This window comes from Rhamphochromis sp. 'chilingali' (assembly GCF_963969265.1).
Source record: "Rhamphochromis sp. 'chilingali' genome assembly, chromosome: 14".
In the NCBI taxonomy this organism is placed as follows: domain Eukaryota; kingdom Metazoa; phylum Chordata; class Actinopteri; order Cichliformes; family Cichlidae; genus Rhamphochromis; species Rhamphochromis sp. 'chilingali'.
The window spans coordinates 17057561-17077720 of record NC_137941.1 but is presented as its reverse complement, the minus strand read 5'-3'; the positions used below and the strand labels follow the sequence as shown (position 1 = coordinate 17077720).

The window sequence follows — 20160 nt, the reverse complement described above, 5'->3', positions numbered from 1 at the left end:
AGAAAGTTACCCTGCAGACTGCTGTAAAGGTGCGATAAGACAAAAGAATGGCTGTAAACAACAGGAAGTGGGCATGATTGCTTATACATCAAAGGGAATAATGGGGTGGGGTGAGGTAAATCAGTTCAAATAAAACTTTGCACTTCTGAATTATTATATGTTAAAAAACACACACACACACAATAGAATTGGTGAGGCAGGAATGTAGTTTAAATTTAAATCTTTATTTTTAGGATTGATAAATAGCATCATATTTTCAATGCGAACCACAGTTTTGAATGTCATCTGCAAAAATCACAGACTACACTGTCGTTTTTAAAAATACGTGAACAAATAAGCTCATTTTTTTAAAATACAAATCCCAGTTACTAATTATGTCATGTGAGCAGACATAATCCATGTGTAAAACCTTTTCAGTGTGTAACATGTTCAGTTCTTGTGTGGCCTACATTAAGTTCTTCCACCACCACCGCGCCCTCCCCTGCCCCCCCTCCTCGGTCGACCTCTGACTTGTTTATTGTCCTGCCGTGGTAATCTCTTATGACGCTCCACTTTGATCCACCCTCCGTCACTGCTTTGGCCCCCCTCCTTTTCCTCACTGGCATTTTGTGTCACAGACAATAAACCCGGTATCGATGGTGTGCGGCTCTGTGGTCTGGCACTGTAATTGTTGGACGGCGGTCTCCATGGATGTCGGGGGATTTTGCCACCTTTATTATGAGCATGTCCACCTCTACCACTACTCTCTGTATGACCCCAACCCTGCACCCCACCCACAGTAAATGTATTGCCCGTGTTGCTATTTCTGCGATAGTTATGCACTGCCCCTGCACTGAGCGGGCGCTCTCTGTCTGAGGTGCTCTCTGACGTAGTGCTGGAGGGACTGCTGCCCTTTGACCCCAGATAGAGCGTTGAGAGTTTGGCCGACAGGCTGGCAGTTGGCGAGGAGCTGCGTGAGTCGGCCCAGTGAGAAGAGTTGACGCGGTTTGGAGAGCGGCGCACAGCTGCAGCATAAGAAGACACATGTCTTTCATGTGCAGACAGGAACTGAGGCAGAGTGCGAGCATCAGAGCTCGTGAAGGCAGTGTGAGCAGCAGTCGTCGGCTGGGATTTCTGGGCTATCATCTGCTTCAGTCTTACATTGTACATCCACTTTGGATCAATATCTAAAACAGAAAACACGTACCTCATATACACCTCCTATATGAAGAATTTTTTTTTTCCGCTAAAAAAACGATATGAATAAATAATAAATATTTACCGCGGTTTGATCTGTCCTTGAGGTTCCAGTCTGTGCTAGCTGGGGCTGTTTCAATGACGAGCTCCACAGTCTTGATCTCGTCTCGTCCACCATTGACGCTCCATGTCATCGAGCAGCTGTGTCTGGTGGACTTGGGAGACTTGACATCATTCTGAAGTGAAAGTAGTGATATTTAATGTATGTTGTTAAACATGATTGTGCGTGACTGCCTGTGTGATGCATTTTCAAACTGCAGCTGCTAAAATGACCCACCTCATAATTGACGGTATAGTCCACTCTCTGGTTCTCCTGTAGCCCAGTGACCCATTTGTCCATCACAAAAGGTGGCTGCATTGAAAAACATTATTTTGTTTGAAAAAAACAAAAAATAGACAATTGCAACCACCACAATACGTCAGGTTAAAATGCACCAATCAAAACATTTAAAGCAATTAGATGTGTTACAGAAATGCGTTTCTGACGGCACCTTAGTCATCCGCAGGATTTCAACGTCTTGTCTGTTGGCGTTAAAGATGACATCTTTGATGTAGGTTATAGCGACTTCATCGCCGTCGAGTTCCATGTACATTTTCCATTTGCAGTCCTTGAAATAAAATAATTGCCGGTCAGATAATGTAGGTCTCAGCGACAATAGATGTAAAAGTTTTTAATTTCACTCATCTGTGTGGAGAACTTGGTAAATCTTGTATATAAACCAACAGCACAACCTACAGGTAGTTGAATGACAGTGGCCAGAAAGCCTCACATTGTGGGTGAAGACAGATAAGTATGAAATAAAACTTTTAAAATAAACTGCTAGCAGACCAAAGGGGAGAAAAGACAGAGTATACATGTAAAATGCAGTTTGCATGTAATGTCTACAGCAATGCAAACCTAAGTTAAAAGACTGATCTTTATGGAATTAGGTTCTCTACATAAATATACCTCAAATTCGGCACATTTCATTAAATTACTCTAACAGAGAAACGGAAACAAAAATCAGCAGCAAATATTTTCATGCCGCTATTCTAAATTCCAAACATTTAGGCCTTTTCAGAATCCAGGATTAATTTTTTGGAGCAGGAAACTGTCTGATTTTAGTTGATAAAACCTTTTTTTTTCTCCTCATGGACTGCTGCAGAGAGACACACATCAAACTGGGGAGGCACAAATCGAAGCGGTCCCCAGCCCTCTTCTTCTGCATACTGAATGCTGACGACGCACGTAATGATTTCGCCAATCCCTAAAAGCTGCCAGGAAGCTACAGGTCACTGCTTAACCACACAGGGTTCATGGCACAGGCCAATCCATTGTGTAGTGATCACAGAGAAAGACATCAGAGGAGTGGCACTAACACACTCGTCTGAGGAGCCTTCGCCCTCTCCTTCATCGTCCCCGGGGGCTGGAAATGACTCAAAGGGGGAAGCTTGAGCAAGCCTCTGGCTCAGAAACACACCAGTGGCCCAACGCTGGCCTGGTGTCGGGCCTGGACGGTCGCACCGGGGCTCCCAGGTCTATGCTAGTCTAATCACTCCAGCAGAAACAATGTCTGGTAATGATGCCTAGGACCCGAGTGCGTCTAATGACAACTCATACATAATTCAGCACCTTTCACTTGGCTGCACGGTGATATCCTCATTAGTAGGGGACCCTCAGTGGCTGTCAGATGGTGGCCGCACAATCGCAGGCCCTCATTTTGTCTTTGAGAAGTGCAGCTGCTTCCATGACATCGCCAGCAAAGAGGGGCGAAGAAAAAAATGCAGTGCGGGTTTGTTTTATTTAGTGCAAAAAACCTTCCAGTTTGTAAAAACAAGGCTGACACGGAACCTGACACCAGGCAGGGGAAAATAATTAGCTCTCATTTTCTCAGCCTCCTGTTTCCTTCTCCCTGCTGTGTTTTCTACCCACTAAACCACCACATGTCAGAAGAAATGGGAGGCAATTAGCAGGCTCGTTTCAGCCCTGCCGAACACACTGAAAGAGGACTATTTATGATGGGACAATGAACAGCTGAAAGATTAAATAACGTTTGCCTTTTAAAAGAAAATGACTTCTGGCTAAATGGGCTATTTTTGATTAAATTCAAACAGCAAGTGAAGAGCCACCCTTTCTCCACAGTTTGAGACCCTAACAAAGGGCTGTGAGCAAGTCGAGGTGGATGTGGTACATGGCTGAGCCTGAAATGTTTATTTGTCTGGTTTAATACATGTCTAGTGATGCCTTGAATGGTCAGCATAACAGCCGCCATCACGAATCCTCAGAACAAACAGCTTCAGTTGTAGTGGGCCGATTCAATCGCATGTCTCTATATCTCCTTAGAAAGTATCAATTATGCCAAAAATGCTCAAAGCAGAAAACATTTCTTTGTGATATTCTTATTTTTTTTGGGTTTCATCGCTTGCTCACAGCTGCAAAATATGTTGGAGTCAGTGTTTGAATGTGTTTTCTGACAGACTTACAGACTTTCCTGTTGCTGGTTTCCAGTGGTACCCAAACACCAGCTCCAGATTTACAGTTTTACTCTGCTCCACCTCCTTTTCTAGTTCATCCTTGGGGAAGAAAACAAAAGCACATAAACATAAGCCCCAAAAGGTGCGTGACAATAAAAATGTAACACGTCTAACAGATGAAGATACCTTCAGCAGTGGCGGGAAGTGGACGAACCCGAGGTAATCATTAGTTAGCTTTTCGATCTCACACTGGAAAAAGAAAAAAATTCCCTTTGAATTCACCGCAGAGCCAAATATCAGAGAGCTCTGCCGATACCCCGTAAAAGTTTTCGGTTAATGGTTAGCAGTGTCTTGCCTTAAGGTGCATGACGTGACCTTTGGACTTGACCCCCATGTCCCGCATGTCGGTTTCTGTGAGCAGCAGCAGCCTCCGTCCGGTGATGTGGTTTTCTTTAAACAGATCCGCATAAAGCTGCATGTCACATGCGCTGTCTCCTGGCAAAGACACAACCAAACATTGAAACGAGCGCGGAAAGAATGAAGAATGCGAAACAGAAAACATTTAAGACGATCTGAACTGTTTAGAAAGTAGATGAACAAACCTGCGCCAAATATTTGCTGCATCCAGAAATACTAAAGGAAGAAAATCACGATGTAATCGTTTTAATAGCAATCATGACTGTATCACAATTTAAATGGCTGCAAGTAAAAACACACTGATACCAACCACATGCTCCTCTGTCCAGGTATATATGTCCAACGTGGGGAGCAACTGCGAAGACAAGACAAATTTAATCCAAAGCAACAGAATGTGGTTGGATATAGGCATCATGTGTCCATCTAAAAAAGGCCAGAACTCCAAAGTAAAACTCACAAGACTAGTAAATATTATTAAAATGGAAAATATCCATATTTTTGTCCACATCTTTGAAACCATTACTTTTTCAGTTATTGTGCTTTGTGATTAAGAAGACTGGATGTAGCCATAATGGACTATATCCAACAGAAATGCCCATCTGACTGATCTAATGTGATCTATTTGAATGAAAAAAAAAATCATTTATTGCTCATTAAATGCAATCAGGCAGAAACTTGCCAGCCAAAATAAAGATTTCATCATTGTGATTATGAGACTGGTGTGTAATGACAGAAATAATGCAATGGGAAATTGGAAAAAATACGTCTAAATGAATGAGTAATCCCCCATTCACTGTCTTCTTCCCACGACATCCTGTAACAGCTCGGATTATGAACTAAATGCCAGGCTCAGTCGACAGTCGCTGAGGCTGCTGCCTCATAAAGCCACTCAGCCCTACAGAGCTTTTCCGCCTCCTCCTATAATGCAGTTCAGAAGTAAACAGATTCGGAAACACTAAGCCAATGCCAGAATCCCACTGGAGTGACTTAACATCACTCTTCAAAAGCCACATTGTATCTCACAAATGAGCAGCCATGCTCGTGTGGCACGTCATTGGCAAGTGTGGTTAAATCTAAAAATTTGAAATGGGGGATACAGTCTTTGTGTTTTAAGATTTATATGTGGAACATGCAGGAGAAAAGGACTTTGAGTTGGGTTTAATTCACACAATTGTGCCCCCATGTGGACTAAGTGGATGATGGGTAGTCAGGCCATGGATATACCTATAAAGAAGCATGTAGTTAATGTCTCAACAAAAGATTGAAAAATGGCCACAGGAAATGCATATTTTACTTCTTTTTTTTTTAAATGAAAACACTAAAAGCCATCCTCTGTTATCATTACGTTTATTAATACTAGCTATAGAAATGTAACTAATATCATTTTAATGGCAAAACGTTTGTTTTATTAGTCACTAATTGTTCAGATGTGGAAAGTAATGAAATCGAGCCAAGGCAAATTAGGAGAAAGTCAAAAGAAAATCATCTGTTAACAGGAAAATAAATCAGATGAAGAAGTTTCACTATTATAATGGAAAATAAAGGAAATAAGAAGTTTTCCCATGGAAAAACACAAAATGCTGATTGTTATGTCTAGTGTAATATGTCTACGAGTTGATGGCACAAGAGGATAGGCAATATTTGTACAGGATTATTAGCTCATGGCAAGAAGCTAACAAGCAACAACAGAGGAATACAGAGGATTACATCCTCATGAGACTGACTGATTATAACAAGCGAAGGGGACAATTTAATGGGCTATGCTCAAGGAAGCATGTCCTTCCCCCACAAGAGGCATAATACCTAAGTGAACACTAATGCTAATATGATTTTCTGTACTGTAAAGAGCAGCTCTTGAGACGTGATTTTGTGTGGATAAATACAGCGTGGCGTCTATAGAAAGATGTTACTTTGTTAAGCTCTAAAATGTAAATTCTTTGGCTGAAAATTCATGTTTTTTTGGAGGCCTTAGGAAGAAACCTGTTTTCAAAAGTAAAATGAGAGAATGAAGCTGACAGCCACACAGCAAAGTCCCTCTCCTACTGTTTTGAACCTGGGTCACTCAGAGGAAAAAACATGTACTTTCTTATCCTGGTAAGAGACTGTGTCTCAACAACTGCACTCCACCACAACCAGAACAAATTGGCCAATCTTAATGTCAGCAAAATGTCACTTCATCATAAAAGCCTGGCCTTCTCTAGGCAACTGGATCACATGGCTCTTTCTTCACAGCATGGCACTATACATCCAGAACATTAGGCATACGGCAAATTACATCCATAATATCCACAGGTGGAGGGCTTCAAATATGTTCTATAATTGTGACCAAGTTCCCGCGCCATATGTGGTGGAAATACATCATGAACGCAGCTTATAAAGCAGAATAAATGCTCTTTTATGGTGTGACAAAGTAATGATTAATGAAATAATTGTCGAATAGTTAATAACGCAACTTAACAAGCTGTTCATATTAGTGCTTTCACAACACCAGTAATATACAGTGGGGGATGTAATTATTTGATCCCCTGCTGAATTTGTAAGTTTGCTCACTTACAAAGAAATGAACAGTTTTTAGTTTATATGGTAGTTTTAGTTTAATGGAGAGAAACTGAATTTCAAACCAAAAATCAATAAATTACATAAAAGTTATAAGCTGATTTGCATATCATTGTCTAAAATAAGTATTTGATTATTAATATCTCATAACATGACTAGCATAACACAAGCATAACATGACTTGGTACCCTGGTGGAAAAACCCGTAACATTTCTTGCAGTTGGTCACCAGGTTTCCACACATCCGGGGAGGGATTTTACAAAAGCTCTCGAAACCCTTAGGTTTTATGGCTGTTGCTTGGGAACTCAACATTTCTGCTGATCAAACTTAAGATTGGCTTGTCTATGTGACTACTTGAGCAGTGGCACCTTGCAAGTACTGCAAGATTCCAATCCATCACAGCGTAGTGTGCTTCCAATAGTGTTCTTGGTGGCTGTCACAACTGCCTTCATATCATTAACAAGCTCCTCCTGTTTTTGGGCTGATCCACCAGCTTTCTCATGATCATCCTCCAGGAGGAAAGACCTCGCATGGAGCTCCAGACTGAGGGCAAGTGATGGTCATTTTATATTTCTTTGCACCAATAATTGTCCCCTTCTCGCCACTTCTTGCTTCTTGCATATGGTCTTATAGGCATTTCCAGACTTCTGCAGGTCTGCAATCTTGTCTCTTTGAAAGCTCTTTGGTCTTGGCCATGGTGGTGGACAGGTGTGCTTTATAGTGTGGTGTGTTTATGTATATAAACAGGTGTGTTTATATACATAACAAGTTGAGATCAGGAGTAGCTGTAATTCATTAATTGATTGATTGTTGTCAGCATGTCAAATGGGCACACACCCAATCTATAGGTGCCAGAATTCTGGGTTGTAGGAGATCAATAATATTTCACTCAATTAGCAGATCAATTTATAATCTTTGTGTAATATGTTTTTTTTCTTTCCATTAAATGAAGCTACCACACAAATTAGAGACTGTTCATTTCTTTGTAAGTGAGAAAATATGCAAATCCAACTGGGTATCAAATAATTATTTCCCCCACTATATTCAGTGAGATCACACTATGTGATGGATGCAGGTGGAACAATACCAAACACTTGAAGGGTTCATTCAGTGTCATCAGACCACAGGAAGTGTCCCATTTCCACTGTCATGTTGACACAGCTCACAGACCTGGAGGAGTTGCTCGACTCACGTGTTGACCTGCATGTTAGAGTGCAGGACAGGCCAGCCAATAAAGCCTCAAGTCTTCTATCACAGACTGCAGACTCACATACTCATTACCAGAGGTTGTGATATGAGAAGACATCTGTGAATTATTAAGACTCCTCAATCACAGACTGAAAGCACAGATTAGTACTTATCTTTAGAGGTAAGAACAGCTGAGAGGCAGGACGATGTCAAAAGCAGGGACACCGTGGGAAAAGACAAGAAAACAGGATAGAAAAGAAGAGACATAGAAGTAAATAACAAAGAAAAAGGTAAATGAGAAAAATCAACAATGTGAACCCTAAAACCCCCAAAAGTTGATTCTGCCCATTTGGACGTAGCATGAACCCTTAATAAAATAATTTAAGAAGCCAAATTTTAAAGTGAAGTTAACAGGACAGCAGAACGACAGAGCACATAGAAAAGAAGCACGTTTAATGCAGTTTATTCAAAGGCTCAACTGACTTGTTAAAGAAATTGTGAGTTGTCTATGTGGGAGAGACAGCTTCCAGGTATCTAACATGTGCATGATTCTGATGCATGGCCATATATAGGTTAAGACAAATGACTAGGTATCATTCACAAAAAACACTGGACCAGGTCTTTATGCTCTTGAGGATACTTGAGGGTGCATTGGAGTTTGCACAACCAGTCTACATTTGTTTTGTGGACTTGGAGAAGGCATTTGACCGTGTCCCGTTGCTACGGGCCATTTGATCCTTATACAACCGTTGCTAGAGCTTGGTCCGCATAGCCAGCAATAAGTCGGACTCGTTCCCAGTGGGTGTTGGATTCCCTAAAGGACTGCCCTTTGTTACCGATTATGTTCACAATTTTCATAATTTCTAGGCGTAGCCAAGTGGTGGAAGGCTTCCACCTGGGCAGACTCAGAATCTCGTCTCTGCTTTTTGCAGATGATGTGGTTCTGTTGGCTTCATTAAGTGGTGGGCTTCAGTTTGCACTGAAGCAGTTTGCAGCCGAGTGTGAAGCAGTGGTGCTCCGACTGCAGTGAAGCGGATGCTGTACCGGTCTGTCATGGTGAAGAGAGAGCTGAGCATAAAAGTGTAATATTTACCGGTCGAGCTACTCCCCTACCCTCACCTAAGGTCACGAGCGCTGGGTAGTGACTACACGAACATGTTTGCAGATACTGGCCTCCCCCTTTAATTTAGGGTGAAGAGCTCGGCCATCCAGGAGGGGCTCAGAGTAGAGCCACTACTCCTCCACATCAAAAGGAGCCAGATGATCTGGTTCAGGTATCTGACAAGGATGCCTCCTTGGCACCTCCTGGGTGATATGTTCTGGGCATGTCCCAACAAGAAGAGGCCAGGGGGAAGACCCAGGACAAGCTGGAAAGCTTATATCTCTCAGTTGTTCTGGGAACCCCAGACAAGCTGGATCATTTTAACGTTGGTAGGCGATTACTAAGCAACATGATGATATCACAATATACCAAAAATTCAAGGCTTTTGGACATAAATGAAATGTTATCATCATGAAATTATTTAATTATATAAGGCTGTATAAATGCTAAAAATGGGTCATCTTGTCCCTCTAGTACAACATTATGATGTTCTAATATAGATGAGAAACTTCAGGGGCCTAAGATGGTAAATGACCTGTACTTGTATGGCTTTACACATCCAGTCATCCACCCATTCACACACTGGTGATGGCAAGCTACATTGTAGCCACAGCCACCCTGGGGCACACTGACAGAGGCGAGGCTGCCAGACACTGGCGCCACCAGGTCCTCTGACCACCACCAGTAGGCAACAGGTGAAGTGTCTTGCCCAAAGACACAACGACCAAGACTGTCCAAGCCGAGGCTCGAACCGGCAACCTTCCAATTACAAGGCGAACTCCCAACTCTTGAGCCACGATCACCCCAGATGTGTGTGCCAATTCTGGCTACTCAGTTGCTGGTGGAGGAGCTGTGGGCTGATAAGATTTTGGTCAGTAATAAAAATGATCATTAGTTGAGCCCTAAATCGTTTTGCATTGGATGTTAGATGCAAAAAAGGCAGAAAAAGGAATAGAATTAAAGCTGTGACTGTCATGTCAGAGGCTGGATGCTTACAATCTAATAGTAATTTTTTATTGTCACGATGCAAATGTTCACAACTCTGTTTCATACTCTTCTACTTTCCTTCTCATTTCAGAATAAGGTTGAGGGGACTTCAGAAGGTAGCTCAGAAAATAAGCCTCTACATGAAAACGCGAACGTGAACAACAGCGCAGAGTCGACGTGCTGCCGCCGAGACCACTTCACAAAGTGATGCGGCTGTCCTGAAGGTGAAGGTGGACCAAAGTGAAGAGGGGATAATGAGGAACTCACCGGACTGTTGGACTGTTCGATGAGTTTGCGCTCCCACATCTTTAGTCGCCGCTCACGCTCCTTCAGCTCTTGCTCTTTAGTGCTCAGGTCTCTCTCCAGCTTCTTAAGTCTCTCAAGTGTAGCTTCAATCTCACACCTTCATCATACAGCAGGAGAAAACTGTTAACATTTAAGGATGGCTGGATTTTTCTTATAAAAACCAAAACCAACATTTTTCTTTTTTTAAACCATGTCTCTTTATTTTCTGGCTTCCCTACAGTCTGCACCACTCAGTCTGAGCTCACTCCTTACATAATTTCCAAAAACAGCTGCCCTGTAGTTTTTAACGAACCTCTGTAAAGCAGTGATCGAACATCCAATGGATCTGGGACTACATTCAGTTAGACTATTCATGACAGCAGGACAAGGTATGTGTTTGAAGGAATAAACGAAGTGGCTCAATAATAATCCAGGTTTTCTTTTTTCTTTTCTTAAATATGTGTATAACTGACAGCAACCACAAACAAAGGATAATATTGTTATGTATGGGAAGTTTTCTGGTTTCCGAGTTCTATTGACAAATCACATTTCAGAAAGACGATTAGGGAACAAAAGAGAAATCCACTGGCAATCTCAATATATCAGTCTGACTTTAGTGAAATTCGTGAGAAGAATCATTCCACTGTTGCTTTTGGTCTTTGAGGGGATTTGTAGAGTGAGAAAAATAAAGAATATAACCACAAAATAAGACAGAGAGTTTTAGGACAGCATCCAGTGACACAACATTAAAATGAATCCAAAATAAAGCCCTGCACTCAGGAGGTGATTACGAGTTACGCCGACACTTTAAATACCAAGTGCAGGACAAAGCATGTTGGGGTTTGTTTTGCCCAGCAGGTGGGGCTGCGCAATGTATCGTAGAAAGCCATGCTGAACTTCAGGCCCGCTAAAACTCCCACACTCTTTTCATAAACAAATGCAGCCCAGGCAGGAAGGCCATGACTTACTCCTCCCAGTCCTCCAGTTCCTCCACCCACTTCCTTCACAAATAGTGAGCTCTACGGCCTCCCGCTGTACTGACAGGCCTCTACGTTTGGCATTGCCCTGACCCTTCCTGCTCAGTGAGCATTATAAACAGATAAAAACCTTTTATAGAAAAAAAATACTTAAAACTGAAATAATCAGCGTGTGAATCCTAGCAATGAAGGAATCGACCACGTGTCAGCTTCCAGCCCCACATCTCAGGTGCATACAGTTACATACTGGTATTATCCAGCAGTCACGTTATTGTATTTTTAAGTTATTGTACTTGGAAGGGAGAATGCATTCATTTTTAATTTACACAAGCACTTCAGGTCCATTATGTAAATGTGACAAATGTAACAATACAGCTAAAACAGGAAAGAATATGAACCTTAAAATGAAACTCAAAATCTTTCAATTTAAGTTAAATATTAAGAAGGAAAGAGCCAAAAATAGCATCTATAAAAATAGAACTATTTGGGCTTTTCTTGGTAACACAGATACCTGGGAAGCTAGAAACAGGTACAACAGGTTTCTCAACATCGCTTTTTTACGACTGGAGGTGCCATCTTTCACTTTGAGCCCTCTAATGTTGCCGGATCTAACTTCTTGGGCCAAAACACATTGTCGCTTTCTGTTTTCAAGCAGAGATTTACTTCAACCTGCTCCACCTGCAGATGGCTGCCTGGACACAATAACACCAACACAACTTCTGAGGAAAAAAAACTCCAAGCGCAGACAAGGCCCGGGGAGAGGCAGACAGAGAATAAAGTAACAGCTGAGACTCAGGCTGTGCCGAACACCACCAAACCTCCAGCTGCTCATACAGGCCAATTAAACACTTCTACTTGAAAAAGATGGTGATTATTTTTAGGGTCTTATGGGTAAAGAGAGGAAGTATATCCAGATGGATGATTCTTTGGGGGTTTTTTATGTCTTTATGTAGCTATCAGTGTGATTATTAAAGATCTATATGCATGATCTCAAGTCCTTTTTTGTGTTTCACGGCCCCCGTCAGCTACATTTCCACATCATTCTTTGAAAACAGTCGCACATCTCCCTACACTGAGGCAGTATACCGGCGAAAAAAAAGACAGTTATAAATACATTTACTGGGTTTGAAGAATAGCTGATCACATTACCTCCATTCAGCCTTGTTGTGAAGGAAAGAGTTGCACTGTTGAGGAAGCTGGCTGTCATTAGACATGGACTCTAAAGTAGAGAGGATCTGCTTGAACATTGGTCGCTCCTAAATGAACATAAAACCATTAGCAGTGTATATAATTCATATATCTGCTTCATATTTGCATGCTTGTACAACTTACTTTTGGTTCTGTTGCCCAACACTTTTTCATGAGCTCAGCAAAGCTGGAAGGACAGCCACTGGGGATGGTTAGCCTCTAAACCCCACACACACAGGCAGAGGAAAGAACAGCTTTAAAGGAACCTTAATATGCTAACTTAGATAAGAAGCTCAATACCATTCTTGTGTCTGTTAGATTGCCTTTGTCCTAAAGGGTCTCCTGTTTGTCAAGCATTTAATTATTGCTCTATATGAAGGATCATAACTGCCATAATCAAAAAATAAAGATACACATAAATACACCTGTGACCATTTTATTGAGTACACCTGGCATCATTATGTGAATGAGGCCAAGACTCATTCACACTGTATCATTTTCGTCAACTTTCCACCTACTGCCTAATCTCCATCATGCCTTGCTCCCCACAGCAGTTGCCAGGCCTGCATTCAGTCCTGACAAAATATGGCAAAACACCCTGTTATACTGCCAAAATGTTCCACCAATTGCAGCTGATTCAGTGTGTGCACTGCCTGAATACTGTAGGGTACAAGTCGCCGCTGACCTAATGCTTCAGACACCCACCAAAGGAGGGAAAACGCATCTTAAAGGATGCAGCCAACTGTCGCAAACGGGGGTCCCCGAAACCCAGAGGCGCTTAGCTAACCTAGCCAAAAATTAAGCCCAGTAATGATTATTTACGTGTTGATTATTACTAGTTGTTGTTGTTAATACTCTGAATAAAAGTGCGTTTCAGTTTGGCATACATCAAAGTTGAACTTTTTGTTTTTTATAATTTGGAAAAGGGTTATTGATGCAAAGGTAATTAAACACAAGAGGAAATTAAAACAAGTATAACGTTATAAATTAATTAAACCTCTAATATTATTCTGGTGTAATTAGTGGATTATTGATTTATTCGGTAAGTCATTTATTTACTTTTTCATTTATTTATTTAGATATTTTTATATGCCAGTTTCACTTCTCCTTTCAGAATTGCATTCATGTAATCATGCAGTAAAATACCTCATTCTTCTCAACCACAAGCCAGGCCACTTGTAAGCCTTCCAGGCCTTTGAATGGTATCTCACGGGTGAGCATTTCCCAAAGCACCTGTCACAGAAGGTAGAGAGTCAGGTAACAGTGTTGTAAAATTACACAACAGCACACTACATGTGTGAATGTACACATGGATCTGCTGCTGTTACCCATCACCACATGGTTGAATTACACAGAAATATCATAAATATATCAATACCCTCTGTTTATATAGCATGTGTATTCATAGCAAAACACTAAAAACATTTATGCATTTCCCTTGAAGACCACACGAAACATTAAAAACATCAAAAAAGAATCACGCATGATTTAAATGCTGTTGGGCCGCTGAAGTACTCCCTTCATAAGTCAGCTTCTTTTCAGCTGGGCTTCACTAGTGTCAGAAATAATCACCTGTGTCAACATCTTAAAAACCACATAATGAAAAGGTGGCGGAGCGCCGCTTTCAAACATCAAAGAGTAAGACTGTATATGTATACCACATTCCTAAATGTATGCTTCTTGACAGCTGTGTCTAATTACACGTATGTATTTGACTACAGAAATCAGATGAACGTGCAGGCGTCTGAGCGAGAAACTCACGGCTGCTGAGGTAATTTTACCAACGGCAGATTGTAAAATCCTACATAGATCCAAGGAAAAATAATTTTAATTAATGCGTTTGCATTTTACCAGAGTGACTCAATCTTTTATAATAGTGAAAGCAACTTTCAAAACAACTTTGGGGCAACCGATAAGCGATTCCATAGTGAAACGACTTCCAAATTACTCTCGACACTAAGTTTCTAAGAGGCTGTAATCCTGCAAAGGTCGCAAATGCTGTTTTTTTTCCACTTAGAGAGAAGAAATGTTCAAATGAAAAGCATCAATGGGACCGGTTGCCTGATTTTGTTTTTTGTTTTTTTCCTCTTGAGAGATTTTAGTGCTATTTGGTCGACTGCGTTCGTTCTATTTGATAAAATCTTATTTTTAGACTGAAATAAAAAGCTTGCCAATCATATGTTTCCTCTAAAAAAAAGATTAAAAAAAAAATAATAACATAAATTGGCTCCAACTTCTTGACCTCAGGCTTTTAGCTGCACTTCCTGGTGAATTATTCACTTCTGTGATCTTTGAAGTACAATAATGAACACCTTTTCAATGGTTTTGATTATATTATTACCACGAGACTGAATGAGAAATAACAGAAATCTAGCAGGCGGTACAAAGCTCCAATGAAATGGCCTTGACCTGCTCTATGAGCCAATAGATTCTTGCTCAACTTTACAGATTTGGAAAAAAAGAAGCAAAAAGAAACTTTCTTCAAAGTCTAAGACTTCAAAGACTCCTGTTGTGAAGGACCTCTGTTATACGCGTCCACAATGGCATCCTTTAAGCACTGATTCTGCCTAAAGCTGTCATCAGTTTTGATATAGTGTCTAATTATTCATCTCTTTGAAAGAGTGCTGCTATTTGTTATTTTCTTTACATTTACTCTTTATAAAATATAATCATACAGTACATAAATATACGAGGAAAATACCCCTCAGCTTCCTGGTAGACACACCTATGGTATAAATTTCAAAATCCTACGTGGCCTTGATTTTCAGAAAACTTAACCTCTGACCTTGAGGTCAAGGTCACAGAGATTGTAACTCGTTCAAGATTTTTAGTAGATAATACTATGGTATCAATTTGAAGATCCTACATCGCCTCGTTCTTGCATTCACAAGCGTAGGTCTCCACACTGCCCACTGGCCAGTAGTTCACAAAACAAATGGATAAAGCCACTGTGACATCACTCATTAGAGATATCCCAACTTCTTATTGTACTATTCTTAGTTAGCGTATTGTCTGTCTTGTCTTAATGTTGGTTTAAAATGGAGCACTGTAACAAAAATAATTTCCCCCAGGGATCAATAAAGTATTCTGATTCTGATTCTGATTCTCTGTTAGGCTGACTCCATTTCAGTGTTTTAAAAATGCACGTGTTGAGTGAGAGATGGATTTGAAATAGGTACCAAAAGCAGGCCCAGTATGAAGCACAACCTTCGTCATAATCCTTTTTGACTCAAATGGGGACCAGAATTTAGTAAATTCTTTAACTGGTGAATGAAACCATAAACTCTTTGAGAAAGTGTCTTTTTCCCCCGCCATAGGTCATAAAAGTAAGGAAGAAGTAGTTATTTGACCAAAGTCTTCTATGAAATTTCTTTTTGCAACCACAAGCAAGAATGCAGGTTTAAAGTACTTTCTCAATGCCAGAAAGTTGATCCATTTTACCTGGATGCAACGCTGTTGATGTGACAAAACATTATCCAAGTGACTTCATGTGTCTCAGCTGACGGCAAATTCCCCCAACCGTATAAACAGATCCTTATGAAACTGTACTTGCTATAAGGTCGGGGAAATCTGCAGTCAGCTGAAAGAAATGGAAGAAGTCGCTTGGATGAGTGATGAAATGTTTCTTCCACTGAAGAAACATCTGGATGAAGTGAATAAACTTTCTGGAATCAACGCTTCCTCATTTGTTTCATTTTTCAAAAACAGGTCCCTCATGGTAGCTCCTAAAAAGTTTAGTTTGCCAAAATTCGCTCATGTTCAGTAAATTTATCTGTTTGGTCTGTGGTTCTTATAAGAAGCTTATTGCATCTTTCATTATGATACCATTTGGAGTTACCGGTTCCCGGACAAAAACAGGCTTATGATCTAAACTCGTCACAGCGAGAAGAAGTGGCCACATAACAGGTTGAGACAAGCTACAAACACACAGGCAGCATTCAACAAATACAAGAAGGTCACATTAAAAAGACGTAACAACATTACTGCAACACAAATTGTGTGCGTGCAATGTTAGCGTTACGTTCGGTCTGACGTCTTTCGTGACACATCAAAAGGAATGAGTCAGCTCAGGATTAATAACGACACTACAAACCTCTAGGATCTCTAACAAAATACTTGCGGATAAATGTGTTGCTATTACCCAACCGCTCTTTTCTTGTTAAACCCAGGAAGCTGATTTTAGTGTAGAAGTAAGAAAATTGTCCTCTGAATGACTACGCTGCTCTGTATGGGAGAGGCTAGGTGCTAGGTGAGCAGGACAGGAGGAGAAAGCAGGTCTGTTCAAACAGTCAGAGACTGCAAGTGATAAACTTTAACTGTTAACTCTTAGGATGTTATGTGTTAAGGGAGGGCAAAAGGACACGAACACTAAGACTTTTCTATTAACCTTAGAATAGAGGCGAATAAATGGTAACTATACAGAAAAATGGCACCAGCTCCAGCTTCACGGGGCTTACATTTAAAACGGCAAAACTCAGACCAGAAAGAAGAAAACCAGACAAAACTATTTCATTTTTTTTTTAAACTGAAACATAAAAAATAAAAATCAAAGGGCTAAGATGCCAAACATTTTTGGCACTGAGATAGAAGAAGTATATTATTATGAAATTGTTTAGATGTTTAAAGCGTGCATAACTATATTTATATCATAAACACAACAGGAAACAGATGGTATATTTTGTGTCCAAATGATCTAATTCATACACGATGGTTTTATGACACCCCTAAAGATCTTTATGTTGCCCTGAGGATGAAAAGTAAACATCAGATTTATGAAAATGCAATAAAAAAAAAAAAATCTTCACCCTCAATAGATATAAAGCAAGGACGGGTTATTTATTCAAACAATTAGTCATTAAGGAAAATGTGCTCTGTATAAAGTGATGTAACACTCAAGCATATTTAATTTCACCAGGTTCCATTACATTCAGCATTTTACACTGTACTTATGCAACAACACTACAAGGGAAAATGTACATGTAATTAAATTAGCTGAAATCAGCATTTTCTACCATTTTTGTGTGTGTGTGTTTCAACTCAGGTTCTTTTTTGCCACTTACTACTCCGTAGGAGAAGGTGTCACAGGTCTCAGATACAGGCAGGCTCTGGATCACCTCCGGAGCCATCCAGGGAAACGTACCCACTAAGGACATGTGCGTTGTGTGGGTGACAAACTTAGATGCCCCAAAATCACAGATCTGTAGAAATAATAATAATATTAATGTTTATTTGGGTATCCAGAGTAACCTGTCATTCATAAACCTTGTGTCACACTTAAAATATAGCAATCAATAGCAGCATGCAGATTTAGATTCACCTGCTGCTGATGCAACAAATCTACAGCACTGTAATCATATAATTATTCCTGGAGTCATCGTATGTTTCAGTCACTGTGACGCCACAGGCAAATTAAATGTCTCTATGATACAGAAAAAGCCTCAAAGCACTGACATATATAACATAAGGTTTTGGCAGATTTACAAGTGGATGTACTTTGCAGGACTCTTAAAGCAATCACATACTGTACCAACACAATTACTATCAACTTTGGTTTTGTGTCTATCTATCTAAGTCTTATCAGAGAAGAACTGGTCACCGGTCAGCAGCAGATCAGCAAAGAGGATCTCCTTTCTCTCAATCTCATCCACCTATGGCGAGAAACACCGTAACACTGTCCCTGATTACTTGAACATGCCAAGTTAGTCACTGCCCTCTTGTGTCCGTATACTGCTGAAAATATCAAATGAGGATTTCGTGCTTATATTTCTTTTAACACTGAATAGAATGTGAATCCTTAGCTAACAGGGCCATCACATCAAAGAGCAGGTTGAGTTCGTAGAAGTGAGACATGGCACTCCAAGAACCCTGAATTCAAATCTATGCAACAGAGCCACAGCAACAAGGTACAATTTCTCAGTCAGGAAAAGCTGTTAAAACTTAAATTTAAGACAAATTCAACATTGTAAACACTTTTTTTTCCACCTTATCAAAGTTTGTTTGAATAATGTTTTTGTCCTAAAAAGTGCCTGGAGGTGTTTCAAGGTGGCTGGAAAGGACCAGATTTTATGATTACAGAATTCGGATTATTTCCAATTATTTTATGATCATCTGAGATTAGGTTTCAGTCCATAGGTTATATAAAAAGGCTTACTTTGAGAACTTTCTCTGCAGATAAAACAACTGAAAGAGAAAAAAAAGTCAGTAAATGCAGATGTTTACTTAAAATATTTAAGAAATTAAATTTGGTAAACTCGTGTCGTGGTCAGTTACCATTCCTGGACTTCAGGTCTCTGTGGATCACCTTAACAGGAGCTTCTGAGTGTAAATAGTGCATTCCTGAAGCAGAAATAAAGACAAATTTTCAGAGGAACATTAATAAAAACTCATTTGGAAACTACAATCCTAATAACACGAGCATTGGGACACTGTGTAAAACATAAATAAAAAGGGGAACGCAAAGATATGCAAATCTCATGAAACCATATTTCGATTTTCATGACCTCAGCCAGAACTACATTAACATTAAAACTGCCGTCTTTTTTAGGTCAAAGGGCATTTAAAATGGACTGAGGCAAAGCGGAAAACTGTTCTGTGGTCAGATAAATCCAAATTTGAAATAAAAAAAATGAATTCATTTTTGAAAAACAAAACTGAAGATGACTAAAGATGAGGAGGAATGTCAGTGCCTCGTCTAAAAACCTACATCTCTGATGGTGTGGTTGTGCACCGCCGTCTATGAAATTGACAGCTTGCACATCTGGACAAGAACCATCAACGCTGAAAGGTATATACAGGTTTTAGAGCAACATATGCTCTCACCCAATGACGTCTTGTATATATTAATAGGACAATACTAAAAGGCATACTGCAGCTATTACAACAGTGTGGCTTCATAGAGAAAAGCCCGTTTGCTGAAGTCCACACCTTTCCCCAACTAAAATATCTGCAACATCATGAAATTAAAAAATACGACACGATGAGAGCCAGGACTGTCGAGCAGCTAGAACCTAATATCAGTCAAAAACAGGACAACGCTCCTCTTGGAAAAATCCAGCAGCTGGTCTCCTCAGTCCCCAGATGTTTACAGAGTGTTGTTAAAGAAAGCCAGGACAGTGCAGAGTAGTAAACATGGCTCTGTCCCAACTGTTCTGTGACGTGTTTCTGACATCAAATACAAAATGAGCTAATACTTTCCTTAAAATGGCACATTTTCTGTTTAAACATCCGGTGTTTTCTTTGTTCCATCCTGAATAAAATATGTGTTTATGAGATTTGCAAACCACTGCATTCTGTTTTTATTTACATTTTACACAGCATCACAAATTTTGGGGAAATTGGGTTTGTAGTTGCTCTGATGAGAAGATAATACATGCTTTAAATGACATTGTCATTTAAAGCATGCCTGTTGTATATCAGCAATGAGCAATGAGGCATGGAGCTGCAACCTGCAGCCTTGTTGACTCATTTTCTTTATATTTCCATGAAGGATGACTACACAGCTCAAGCAGATCACTACAAAACTGAACTGCAAGACTGCTGCTAATGCAGTAGATCTATTTACTGTATGGCTGGTTAACATATAACAAGCTAAGAAAAAACTTCTAATATCAGTATTCATTTTACTACTTTGGGTGTTAAATTGTGTGTCTCTTTATTTTTTAATATACCTCATTTTATTCTATAAGCTGCATTTCTAAGAATTGGCCAGAAATTCTATGGAGCTAACTCCGTTGTTTTTTTTAATAACTGTCAAATAAATAAAATGAAATA

General features: G+C 40.1%; 1 protein-coding gene across 2 annotated transcripts in view; it reads right to left on the bottom strand.

Annotated features, from left to right (window-relative positions):
- Window positions 1-243: 243 nt before the first annotated feature.
- Window positions 244-20160, bottom strand: part of map3k20a (mitogen-activated protein kinase kinase kinase 20a) — a 28006-nt gene continuing 8089 nt past the window's right edge. Inside the window, exons 5-20 of one of the 2 annotated variants that reach the window (XM_080903844.1) lie at window positions 18661-18726; window positions 18542-18570; window positions 17451-17588; window positions 13537-13623; window positions 12535-12609; window positions 12352-12458; window positions 10208-10343; window positions 4418-4462; window positions 4293-4323; window positions 4046-4185; window positions 3877-3939; window positions 3700-3789; window positions 1728-1844; window positions 1514-1588; window positions 1262-1412; window positions 244-1166 (exon numbers count right to left, since the gene is read on the bottom strand). In XM_080903844.1, the coding sequence (XP_080759970.1) occupies window positions 451-1166; window positions 1262-1412; window positions 1514-1588; window positions 1728-1844; window positions 3700-3789; window positions 3877-3939; window positions 4046-4185; window positions 4293-4323; window positions 4418-4462; window positions 10208-10343; window positions 12352-12458; window positions 12535-12609; window positions 13537-13623; window positions 17451-17588; window positions 18542-18570; window positions 18661-18726 (2066 nt within the window). In that variant the 3' untranslated portion in view covers window positions 244-450. Of the gene's footprint in view, window positions 1167-1261; window positions 1413-1513; window positions 1589-1727; window positions 1845-3699; window positions 3940-4045; window positions 4186-4292; window positions 4324-4417; window positions 4463-10207; window positions 10344-12351; window positions 12459-12534; window positions 12610-13536; window positions 13624-17450; window positions 17589-18541; window positions 18571-18660; window positions 18727-20160 lie in introns of both variants that reach the window. The other variant, XM_080903843.1, reaches the window with a different exon arrangement.